Source organism: Poecilia reticulata, linkage group LG2, assembly GCF_000633615.1.
Source record: "Poecilia reticulata strain Guanapo linkage group LG2, Guppy_female_1.0+MT, whole genome shotgun sequence".
Classification (NCBI taxonomy): Eukaryota; Metazoa; Chordata; class Actinopteri; order Cyprinodontiformes; family Poeciliidae; genus Poecilia; species Poecilia reticulata.
In genome coordinates this window covers 28029696-28042564 of record NC_024332.1, presented here as the reverse complement: position 1 = coordinate 28042564, position 12869 = coordinate 28029696, and the positions used below count along the sequence as shown (strand labels likewise).

At 37.9% G+C, this 12869-nt stretch overlaps 2 protein-coding genes across 2 annotated transcripts; one reads left to right on the top strand and one right to left on the bottom strand.

The window, feature by feature from the left end:
* Positions 1–367: 367 nt before the first annotated feature.
* Positions 368–7065, bottom strand: cfap91 (cilia and flagella associated protein 91). Its single transcript, XM_017308718.1, has 17 exons — positions 6894–7065; positions 6724–6803; positions 5551–5699; positions 5395–5457; positions 4759–4815; positions 4467–4636; positions 4207–4384; positions 2984–3141; positions 2754–2900; positions 2545–2669; positions 2356–2472; positions 1772–1843; positions 1502–1648; positions 1201–1422; positions 901–1049; positions 722–813; positions 368–605 (listed from the first exon to the last, which is right to left on the bottom strand). Exons 1-17 carry the CDS (start codon positions 6979–6981, stop codon positions 430–432), a joined length of 2190 nt encoding a protein of 729 aa, XP_017164207.1. The 5' UTR covers positions 6982–7065; the 3' UTR covers positions 368–429.
* A 1589-nt stretch (positions 7066–8654) lies between these two features.
* LOC108166994 (uncharacterized) lies at positions 8655–11275 on the top strand. The gene is made up of 3 exons (XM_017309254.1): positions 8655–8733; positions 9975–10280; positions 10983–11275. Exons 1-3 carry the CDS (start codon positions 8655–8657, stop codon positions 11273–11275), a joined length of 678 nt encoding a protein of 225 aa, XP_017164743.1.
* The last annotated feature ends 1594 nt before the right edge of the window (positions 11276–12869 follow it).

Genomic DNA, 12869 nt, shown 5'->3' with positions numbered 1-12869 from the left:
TCTGCAGGAGGGAAAATTTGAAAGATACAAACAACAAAAATTAAATCCAGGTTTCACTCAGTAATGCAGACTCAAACAAATATTAATTTCCAACATGCTACTAATTGCTAAGGTGGACAAACACACAAAAACTTCAAACTTGTAAGTATTTTCCATCAGCCCTTTTAGTCAAGGTTTCCGTCAAAACTTGGGCTGAAAATSATGTTTTCATTAAACTTAGTATTAAGTTTGTGCTCCATATTGATCMCTCTAGATCAAATGATTCTCTACGTGACTTATTTTCCCAAAAAAATCTAGAATGAGTTCTATTAGACTGACAGACAAACCTTGAAAATAAGTTTAGCATCAGATATTAAAGSTCCACAAGTTAAATTTGAACCTTTACTCCTTTCTTTGCTACGATTATGACTGCTGTGCTTGTTTCCTCTGCTACTCTTGGCTCTCTTGGCTCTTTTGGCTCGTCGTCTCTTCCTCAGCCGGCCCAGACGTGCTTACATCAGCGGCGCTCTCCTGTGGAGTTTCGGGTGAATGGATCTCCGTAGGGACTTCAAACCCATGAATGATCCTCCGAGCTGCCTCCAAGTGTCTCAGCTGCTTCAATTGAACTTGAAGAACAACGTGAACGTTCAGCAAACAAGGAAAAAAAAAAAGTTACCTGACATTTTCACATCATAGTTTCTTTTTTTAATTATTTCTACCATCCAAATGTGTGAACACGAACCTCTTCGCCTGACTCTCATCTTCTCAATCTCGGGGATAAGGAAGCTGTACACCAGCTCTGACACAATCTCCTCTGGCTGACATTTGTCCATGCTACAGAAAATATATACACGTTTTATTACTTTTTGGTTATAATTTCTGAATTAAAAGTTTGAACAGACACACTAAGTTATGGTTTACCTTTCCTCCATGGCGTAAGCAATTTCATTGAGCTGCTGTGCCTTCTTGTGGATCTCATCTCTGGCTTGCTGTTCGGCCAAATAATCCACATTTCTCAAAATCATGTCCTCTAAATACATATCCACACTTTCCTGGTGAACCTGCACAATCTGACACATCAAAGTTTTCATGTGTTAGGTGAATATAAAGCTGTAGAGATGTTCAAYGCTGTTTTATTACATATTTCAGAAGGAAAGAAACAACCAATCAAGACCTCAGCATAGTGTCTTTTCTTATAAGGTCACACAAGACGGTACTCACTTCTCTGAAGATCTCGTCTCGTTCTTGTCGCCTGCGCTCCTCCACCTGACGCCTCCCGCTCTCCTCCGCCTCCCTTCGACGGCGCTCTCTCTCAGCCAGGAGCATGAGAGCGTGGATCCTGCGCTCCTCCTGCAGATGAATCAGCTCCTGGGACAAGATGAAGAACACCTGCGCGAGGTCCACACCGATCACCGCGGCCTGACGCGCTTCCCTCGTCGCGGCCTACGGAGGAGAAAGACCAGGTGCRACAGGATCATTGCTGAGCTTGTTCTCGCTTATGACCGGTTGCAATGAGCTTCACCTGCTCCATCTGTTGATCTCTGTGTTTCTGCAGCGCCAGKATGCGGTCTTTTTCTGCTTTCAGCAGCTCCTGCTCCCTAGCCTGCAGAGCGTGAACTTTCCTAAGTTCCCTGATGAGCTCCCGCTGGTTTTCTTTGCCCTTGAAGATCTAGATGATGTCACAAATTGAAGAAGATGGATGCATTGCATGCTTTGTATACTAAAACGCATGCAAATGTTTCTAGAGGAACTTTGAAAATCACAAGCCATGATGCCAGCTCATCATACCGACCTCAAACTGGATACTTCTTCCCCTGAGTAGCTTCTGCAAAAAGATGACGGCAATCTCTGTGTTCTCATCCTCCTTGATGAAGAGGGACGAGTCAGTTCACAAGTACAATTTCTATTACAGTTTTACTTGTGTCACATGTAGGTGAAAAAGTTACATTTTTGTCTCATCTAACTGATCATCTTCTTTCAAACGTTTGCTGATTTTCCCTGTACGGTTTAATGAGGCTATTAAATAGGTTGGTCAAGGTTTTGTTTTTTTAACAACTGGGTGACTTTTGAAAGCACTTGCTTAGACTGGACTTATTAATGTAGGAGCACTAGAATAAAGAGGGATGAACCAATATGCACACTCGAATTAAAATGTCCCCCAAAAATGTCACAAATCGTTTTACTTCCACTCCCAGTTTGGCAGCACTTGTTGTTGGTCTCTCACACAAAACCCCAATGACAAACATTAAAGTTTGTGGTCGCAACACAAACTTTAATGTGTTGCGACACATTGTTGAAGATTTTTGGAAGACTTTTGCAATTTCTTAATTGACAAGTAAAAAAAAAAAAAGTGATTACAAACAGTGATTAACTGACCTCTGAGGGGCCTTCCACTGCGGGAGTGGGAGGAGGAATAGGAAGTGGCTTCTCTTTTCGAAACGGAAAACGTTGGTCCTTCACTACAATCTCCCTGCCCTCCTCGTCCCTGACGGCCTGTTTAACCACAATCTGTAATGAGTATGGAAGCAGATGCTAGATGATGCGCTCACTAAGCTTTATTTTTACCTTGTAATCCTCCAGTAGCTGTACTGCTATTTGTGCGGGAGACTTCTTTCGGCTCTTAATGTCTCTCCATTTTATCGTCACTTGTTCCAGTGACACCTTTAGTCCTGTCTCTAGCTCTTTTAAGCCTGTGTATGATCAAATGAAAATACTGTAACATTATACCAGTTCTGTGGGTCTGCAGTATCATTTGCTAAGATTCTTAATCAGACCTTCATATGTGTTTATGTAGTCACTGTTGAACATTTTCATATTGCCATAAGGGAACTTGTCATTGTGAGTCAGAAAATCAGCAACGACATCCTGTCGCTGCAGTTTTCCCTCCACATTCTTCCTCTTAGTTTCCAGTYTTCTAAGAGCTGCAGAYATAAGAGTGAGTGTGAAGAAAGAGGAAAAGCCTTCATTAATGCGTAGATCTCATCAACACTATGGGATGTCTTACATCTCGTGTATTTGTGGTGGTTTTTCTTGAGCTYGAGCTCCCTGTCCTTCAGGTGCTTAGCGTACAATTGGGTTAGTCGGTCATATGCAACATCCTTCTGAGCTTCATCTCTCTGCCTCAGCAGCTCCTCCAGCACAGCAAGGCGCGTCACCTGCACTCTGCTCAGCAAAGAAATAACTCTGGGTTTGGTTTTACATGAAATACAAAGAGCTTTGGGAGCTTTTTTTATTTCTGAAAACTAGAGAGCATCAAAAACATGCCTGAAAGAAYCCTGAGTTGGGAAAGTCACTTCAGATAACTAAACTTTTAATAGAAAAAGAAAGTACATCCTCTTTTAAACTCAGACTTTTCTGCATGCGAACCTAAACAGACCTAGTTCTGAAATGCAGACTCAAGAAACAAAACACAACAAATTCCACAAAAAAAGAATGGCAAGATGGTATAACATACGTAAATAATAATAATAATAATAATAATAATAATAATAATAATAATAATAATAATAATAATGAATAATTAATTACAAAGTACACATTTTCTACTTTCATATTTGAGTGGAAGTAGCAGCCAGGTGGTGCTAATTGACCGCATTTCATGAACTAATCATTCTCTGCTATCCACCTCTATGAAGGCAGGTTTGACCCTTTGATCGTGAGGAACGGACAGGTGTGTGCTAACACATAGCCAAGACAGAAAGACATCAGCAATATGTTCAGAGAAGTAAGTCTGTCTGACTATCTGGAAAGGGCCATATGGTAACTTCTAAAGATTTCTGGAATTCATTATTCCACAATGAGAAAGATTATTTATAATTAGAAACCACTTAAAGCCATTTGGTGATTCTAAAGTGCTATTAAATCATGGAGTGTAGTTTTTCTTTTTAGTGCTTTCCCATTTTGGCGTCATGTTTGTAGTATGAATAACAACAGATGAGAAGTTTGTTGTGTTTCCATAGAGTAGCTGTCCGGACTACATAACTTCACAAACTGGTAAGAGGGCGTACACGCTTTCTGACAACTGATTAGTAGGAATTACCTGTGAAATATKTCCATCTATCTTTTAGGGACACATCAGTTTGTAGGTTTTAATATATATTTTTGAAATACAAATTTTTTAGTTAAAAAAAGAGAAACAAAAATAACACCTCACGTTGGAACTCCTGCTTATTGTTCATATTGTCAGGTGAAAAAACAAAAACGTGTTTGAAGAAAACAGCAACTCACTTCTCGATCTCGCTTTCCCTGAAAGCCCACTCCTTGGCTTCCATTTCCTCCATCATGTGCCTCCTCTTGTCGATCTGGCTCAGGTCCTGTCGAGGAGGCAGGGTGGCCTCCCAAATTCGCTTTTCACGTGCTCGCTCTATCATTTCCACCTCAGCAAGGCCTGCTGGCAAGCCATGACCTACRAGGCAGAGGTAAGCTGCACTGTTCGGCTCTGAGAATGAAAATCTGCTGCGTTAGGAGAGTGTCAGTTGAWCTAATACCCCAAGTCAATGTTGCCAGCTGCAGGAGCTCTGTGGGTGTCATCCCACGCTCCACCACATACTCAGGACTGAATGGGTCAGTCTGGGTTTCGCTTTCTCTGAAGTCCGTCTGAACCCCCAGAGAGCGATTAGCGGGCAGTTTCTCCTTAGCAGTGGTTATAAAATTTTCCCTGCAGTGATTTTTCAATCAAAAAGAGAGCATGCTTACTGCTAAAACAAAAACAAGCCACTAACACAGATGGAACCAAAAAAAAAAAAAAACAATCTAGCTCAAGCAACTTGGGCAACTTACTCTGCAAATTCAAAGACAACATCTGTTGGGAACTTTTGTTCAAATGGAATCAAAGGCCTAGATGAGAGAAAAAAAACGTATTATACATCATATCAGTGTTTACAGAAGCATTCACTGTCAGAGACTGATGCAACTATCTTTCTTTGATCGGCCTTAATCTATGATTGGCAGATCTGCAACTAAACATTGACTAAATGCATTAAAACTAAGACCTATAACCACATCAACCAAAAGCAGATTCTTTGATGCACTTTTCTTTTTACAGTTTTGYAAGAATCGGATAGAGATGATTCATGTAAAGACTGATGCTTAAACTAGCAKGGTGAGGTAATTATATAAACTTCATTTTTCACTGGACTCAAATCTAAGTCCCATCTATCAAGAAAACTGGTCAATTGTTTTCTTGATAGATGRGACAATTGTTTTTCCTTATATATGTTATTATGATAGATCAAAATATGCACCCATTAGCAGTGGAATTCCTACTGGAATTCCGTATGTCTGACCTCAAGACATACGGACGATAGTACCAGTGAGGAAAAGTCCAATTAGTGCTTCTGTCTTTATTTTTTTAATGTCTTAGTGCAAGTTAAATATATAAATCAAAACATTAAAATGTATGGTGGCAAACCAAACCGTTTATAGTATTTCCAGTAGTCGGCTCCAGTCACAAGAAAAGTTTGAGGATTCGGCTTAATCCTGTCAAAGAGAAAACTCCGAATCACAACTAGGACTCAGAAAAAGCATGGYTAAACTGCGGCGATTCAGAGCGGAACTGCTGACTTTACTCACCCAGCCAGTTGCCGCAACGTCTCCCTGCGCCGCTCAGCTTGTACTTGCCAGGGGAAATCAGAGTGGGATGGCTTTGGCTCTGCTGGCTCCGTTATGAAGGTGAGCAATGGCTCGCCGCGAAACATACTGTTAAACTCATTAAGTTTTCTCTGAGTGAGATAGAAAGAAAAATATCAGGATCTGCATTTTGAAACATCCCAGCCACCAGTTACATTAGGGTCTCATTAACCACCGGTGTTGCCAAGGGCGTAGGAACGAGTCTGTCATTGGGGAGGACGCATATCAGAAACCTGACAGATCGCAATGTTGTGCGCCTTCAAAATAAAAGCATACGAGTGGATGATTTAAAAATTCTTCGCAACTGCTGTGAAATTATTGGGGGGGACGAATGTGACTGTCTCCAATATTGGGGGGGACATGTCCCCCCCGGCCCCCCCGCTTCCTACACCTATGGGTGTTGCATTTTGATTTTCACTTACATTTGTATTTTTTTCACTTAGGGCTATTTACTATTGTCATTAAGGTCTTGCCTTATCAGTTTGTTCAGCTGCGTTGACCTTCTCAGCTATTTCTTGTGGGGTGTTCTCTGTGCAGTTTAATTTTTATTCACTAAGTAAGATCCTAGATTTTCATCGATCACTGCTGGTTTCATTTCCTTTTTCCCTCTTTTATTTCATAGGAAAACCTATTTGCAATGCTGTAAGATGTTTTATTTTGCACTAATTCTAAATGTTGTGCTTCCATTAACTGTAAGATTATCAGTAACAAAAATATAGCTTTTAACACATTAATCAATTAAGTTTGTGTTTCACTTAGTGAGTTGAGTCAATGAAATAAATGACATTTTCAAGATTCTAATTTATTGAATGGCTTTGTATGCTTCTCAAAATCTTGGATACTAAATTGTCTCCAAGATTTAAATAATAAAAAAAAAAGGTCAAAAGCCTTTTACTGTCATTTAGTCTACAGCACAAGATTCAGAAAGCATCACATCGAAAAATTGTATCAGACACCAATCTAATCGATATTAAAAACTGTCTGCATGATTGTAAATAACCAATCAAGGTAATAAATAAACTAAAATATAATAGAAGTCGGTCCTACATCCACCCATTTGCTTCCAGTAGCATCTGTTGTTATCTGAACTGATACATTTGTGTGGTATCAACTTACAAATCGTTCCCTTGTCGTATAAGCCCTAACTCTGGGCCTCCTGTGGCGGTCCGGCTCTGTTGGCACGGTGCCAACTGGATCTGTCACAAAAGGTTCAATGACTGTTAAAAAGCTTACTGCAGGCGTGATATCTACCAAACGTTACCGTTCTTCTAGCTACATTTACTCACCATGTGAGCCGTCAGATGGCCGCCCAGGTGGAGCAGCTTTAAAATGATCTTTGTTATCATTAATAGTTTGGGTGACAGAACAGCTCATTTTGTTAGTGCGAAATTTGCCTCAACACAGTTCGTGTGCTTGCAGCGATGTTGAAACTATCCCGTGAGTAGACAACATTCAGCGCTGTAACCATGGAGACGACAAACTGAACGTCAGGAAAGGGGAGGAGCCCCCAGTGTTCTGATGGGAAATGCGTTTATTTTCTGGGATCCAACTCATTTGGCTTAGTTCACCAACATTATCCCCTTCATGGAAGGGGATATGGAAGGTCATATCTTATATCATATATAGTGCTTTAAATCAAAATAACTAAATAGGCAATAAAAATTACTTGGATTAAACTAAACAGGAAAAATCTTTATTGTTGTGTTACAAAACATCATAACATAACATAACATAACATAACATAACATAACATAACATAACATAACATAACATAACATAACATAACATAACATAACATAACATAACATGACATTTATCCTCATGATAATTAGAAAGAAACCCAATACAAATGAAGAAGCATAGATTTTAACCATGCGTTTTATAATAACTTTTTCGTTCAAGAATTCAAGGAATTTTTTTTTTACTGTAATACCACCTTGCTTGTTTGTAGTACAAATTGGAACTCAAGCCCCTGATTAAGAAATTTACTACGCAAAATAAATAAATAAATAAATAAATAAATAAATAAATAAATAAATAAATAAATAAATAAATAAATTATAAAGTTGACATTAATTGCCACATTCTTTTAGTTCCCCTTCACCTGTATAAGGGGTGACTAAATCGCCATAAATCACCATGAAGGGGTGACTGAATCGCTGTTTGCATATGGGTTCCTGCTGTTGAAGTGCATGTCTTTAATTTGTGACCCTAAGCCTCTACTTTAACAGTGAATCAGGGTTTTATTGAAATAATCCTGATTCACAAATGACCTCTTGAGACACTTTGCAAAGACAATTCAGTTGAATCCAGTCATCCAGATAGATTAGAATAACATTTTAATATTAATCCTCTTAATATTGCATTTTTTGCACTCTAGAATAAAGACAATTAATTCACTGAACTGAAAGTGCAACAGGTCCTGATGGGAACAAACATCCAAAATTGTGAAGTAACATTCTTACAGGTGACATCAAGAGAAATTATAATATATGTAAATATAGAGTACTTTAAATCTTTTTTAACACTTGTGGGCTTTACAGTGTCTACCATCTGGTAAATTCAGAACAAGTTCACTTGATGGAAAGTTTAAAAAAAACAACACATCTGACACTCAGCTTTACATGATATAGGAAACCACTGTAAAGAGGTTGGGGTTGCAAACACTAACTCACTTCTTCCTCATCTACATTTATAGATTTTGGCAACCTTTTCTATAAATGATTAATACACTGGGCCTTACTGACTCAAAAACTTCTTACAAAGGTTTTCAAATGTTGATGTAAAATAATTATTTTAAAAAATCAATTATATTAGTAATTTAAGAAAAAAAACTTGACAACACTGGCTAGCCTAATGTGTTCTTGCATATTTCTGGAAAATGGAAGGTCATATCTTCAGCCGTGACACGTCATCCTGTGTGGGAGTGCACCCGGTGGCTTCAAAGCTCAGGAAATGCAAGCAGCTTGGTGTTATGTGGCTATTTAGAGACTATCTTTAAAGTTTTTAGGTTTGACAAGCATACCTAAGACAAAGCTACACAAAAAATGCGAACAAAGAGGGTGTACAGGACATGGATTTATACTGTGGTCATCTCCATGTTTGAAGCATGGACTCAAGATGCAGGTTTGGATTATTGACACCTTAAACTTGTGACTGTAATGTTTCATGGTCTTGAACGGATCCATTTCAGGAAATCAGAATTTGCACTCCGATGAAGCTCATTTGTATAAAAGTACCTGTAGAAAATAACCTTTAGGCAGGTTGTTTTTGTTAAGCCCACATTACGGTATTAAGAACCGTAATGTTCTTAATTACGGTCTGATGTTAAAAACAACATCAGACCGTTGTTTTTAACGGTCTGATGCAATTTTATAATCATTTATGTTTTCATTAGCTCTGCATAAGCAGAAACTCACCATAATTAAAAGAAACAAAGGCTTGAAATATCAGTCTGTTTGTTATTAATAGAAATGCCATGTTACAATTAACTTGAGCTATTGAAATGAAACATTTTAATATTACTTGGAATCCTTTAGATGCACCTGTATTTAATTCTGACATAGTTGTAGAACTTCATTATTTCATAATTTGGTAAAAAAAATAAAAAAATTAAAAAAAGTCTGCTATTATATTTCTTTTAAAAAAATCAACAACACAGTCCACACAGTGTTCTTTGCATCTTATATTCCACATTACATTTCCGRGTTGAGAGAATGCATTGCACTTTTATTCAACATTAGGAATGTTATCAATTAATACATTTTTATTTAAATAGACATGGAGCTGTTGTGTCAAGAATCTTCTCGTACTGAGATCTAGTGACTGTGGAGGCAACTGGAGAACAATAAACTCACGACGAAGTTCAAGAAGTCAGTTTGAGATGGTCTGATATAGTTCATGCTGGAAATAGCCCATAGAGGTTCACACTGTGGTCTTAAAGAAATAGAAATGGTCAGACACCACACACACGCACACGCACACACACACATATATAAAGTTGAATTTTCAGGTTGTGAGGTGACTGCAAGAAGATAAGCTTAAAAAAATCTATTTACAATGGAAAATGTGTCAACGAAAAACTGGGAATTGTGATTTTTATATGAACACAACATTCAGACATGTGACCCAGAAATGCTGGTAAAGACCAATTTATGTCTTTTATCCAGCAATGATGGGATTCTTTCTGTGGATAGGTTCATGGGTCTCTCCAGAGCATGCATGGATTCGCTGTTATTTTGCTTTCTCCCAGCACGATGGTTTGTGCGTTTGTTTATGCATGAGTAACTTATGTTTAATAAATGTATTTAAATTATAATATTAAGCAATTGATTAACCATTTAATTACCAACATTTTTTTCCCTCAGTCAACAAAGAAGTTGCTTTCAATCTTGGGACCAACATTAACCTGACCTGCACTAACAAGACGAGGGCTGACATCGTATTTATAATCTGGGAGATTCACTTGAAAACCAAAAACTGTAAGATCTCCTTTGTAAATGACGACTCAGGTATTGACTCTTGCAAAGATGGAAAATCTCTCCAGAAGACTTCCACGGGTCAGTTGTATCTGCACGTCCCAAACCTTTCAGCTGATGATGTTGGACTCTACAAGTGTGAGTCGGTTTACAATGGAGGAAATGAAAACTACAACATCAAAGTGGCTGTGACAGGTAGGTCATTTAGGGTGAGAAGTGACTTTTAACCCTTTCATGCATGAATTATGATCCTTTGTGTCAGGATAAAAAAAATGTTTTTTGATTTTCTTAAGGCATAAAAAAGGTAGGAAAAAAAATGCAAAAATTGGGTGATCAATTATAATTTTCTCCAAATACAGTTGTTATTTGAAAAATACATCAGTAGCATTGTTCTTTAGGGGTTATCTGATGGCACAATATTCTTTTTACCTGGAAGAGTCATCTACAGTAGAAGAAGGGATGCTTTTTTGTCTGTCGGCCATATTGGATTTAACAAAAATAATTTCTTGCATTTGCAGCTGATGGCCAGTAGTTGATAATGTATTTATGAGGCATTAGTGTCCACTTCAGTGGTCTGTGTGCATTTAAAACATAAAAATCAACAACAAGCACAAGAAAATGGCTTGTAGATAGCTGTCCACTGTAGTGACCACTATGCATAAAAGGGTTAATTACTTTTTTAGTTAAATCAGTTTTCAAGAGAAGAACCATGAAGAACGTTAACACAGACAAAAACATGTAGATACACAATGTTGACTTTTTACCTTCTGCAATAGGAGAATGTTTGCATGATTTACTGACCTCAGAAAGAACAGTCCAAAAATGTTGGCATTGAAAGTTTTTTTTAATTGATGCATTAGGTTTTACTTAATTATGTTTTTGTCTTCCTTGGTTCAGCTCCTCCTGTTTTATCTGCCTGGTTGGAGCGGAAGGGGAACAAAATACTGGCGCTGTGCAGAGCTGAAAGAGGAACACCAGTTGCCAACTTAAGTTGGAGTTATGGAGGCAGCTCAGAGCCCGCAGTGAAAACTCAGCTGGACCCAGATGGATTTGTAACAGTAGAGAGTCATCTGGAGCTCCTGGAAGACGTTGGTCCAGAAGAACTGACCTGCATTGTCCAGCACCTTTTCTGGGATCAGAAAAAGATTCTGGTACCGAAATTCAGAAAAGGTCAGAGATTTCCAGAATGAAGTGAACTGTTTACCTACATTTCTGTATTTCTTAGTTAGAACTTTCATTGTCATTAACATAGTCAGTGTTAATTATTCTTTGTGTCTCCTACAGCAAATTCTCCTCTTTTGTGGATACGTGTCATTTTGGTGATCATCTTAACTTTAGCAGGAGTCTTTCTTTTAGCACTAAAGAAATGGTAAGCGATTTATTAAATTATCTTTCCTTACCCAGTATCTAAAATAAAACGTGTTCTCATTTATGGTCTCTTTCTTTCTCTACCAGCCGCTGTTCTCCACATAACACTTCACAACCCAAAATACCGGCGGTAGGCTGTTTTCTGCTTTAACAAGACATGAAAGTTAATTTGAGGTAATTTAGGGAATTACCTTACAAAACAAGCAGAAATTTATGTTGTCCAACTTCAGCCAGGGCCTATGGAATAATATTTTAATTTTTGTCTTTGTGTTTCTTACTTTCGTTTTTTTGTCAGCTGGACCTGGACAACAACCAGAATGGGAGAAAGACTGATGATGCTAATCATTGGTGTTTTTATTAAAAATCTTGGAACAATCATCAGATGGAAAGTCAATCTTCCCTGACCCCAAGCACTACATGTTTTTTGTAAAGTACTGTTTTTTTTTCCTTTTATGTGTATCTTCTGCTTAATTTCCCACGCATACAAAATTTGTCCCACCAAAGAACTGAGCAATGATTGCATAGTGAGATTCATAAAGTGAGAATGAAAATATAATACTGGACTACATTAAAGTGAAGATATGTTGCAAATCAGAGTCCAGGTTCTTAGAATTTCCCTGCATTAGCTGAAACAAGGACTCTGTGAGCAAACACTCTGAAAAATACATGGTTTTAGAAAATTTTTCAAACACTCATAAACCAAAATCTACAAGGTCGGGGGTCAGCTGACACTAATCAGTTATCTGATAGAGGCTGGTGAGGAAATAACACATTTGCTGTAGAACTTTTTAATTTTTTAATTTCTTTACTTGTCGACTGAAAGCATTCTGAGCTGTTTGATTTTTGTCTACATCTGTAAAACACATCTGTGGCTCTACTGAGCAGAGGGATTTGTTTGTTTGAGCGYTTTACTGCACAATTTTCTTCATTAAAGTTTTTTAAACTTTGATCTTGATTCTTGGGATTTTTGTTTTGCTTCCTCTTTATCATACCAACTAAGAAAACTCAGATTTGCTGACGTGGATTACAGAGAAATTTATTTTTCACAATAATTTTGTAGGATTTTTAACACAAGCATATAAGTATTTGCCACCTGTCTTGAAAGCTGCTAAGAATTACTTTTGGTGATGTGCTGTGTTGGGTTTTCCCCAAACATAGCACTTTGCATTTTGGTCATTCATTCCTTGTTTTGTCAGAAAAAATGAGACATAGCTGTTGTGGTTAATTTTTTGTGGTTCATATACATTTGAGAAGTTGCACTCGATACTAAGCAGACACAGACTATTCATCAACACACATTATGTAGAAAAGAATACAGGGTAGTGAACAGGAAAATCTGAGTTAACTTACCCTACTTTCTCTTCTCTGGTGCAGTACACACACACACACACACACGCACACACACACATATATATA

Coding starts and splice junctions, on each gene's coding strand:
- LOC108166994 (XM_017309254.1), top strand. CDS start 8,655: ATGCGAACAAAGAGGGTGTACAGGACATGGATTTATACTGTGGTCATC. Junction 8,734..9,974: donor AGCATGGACTCAAGATGCAG/GTTTGGATTATT, acceptor TTTTTCCCTCAG/TCAACAAAGAAGTTGCTTTC. Junction 10,281..10,982: donor CATCAAAGTGGCTGTGACAG/GTAGGTCATTTA, acceptor TCCTTGGTTCAG/CTCCTCCTGTTTTATCTGCC.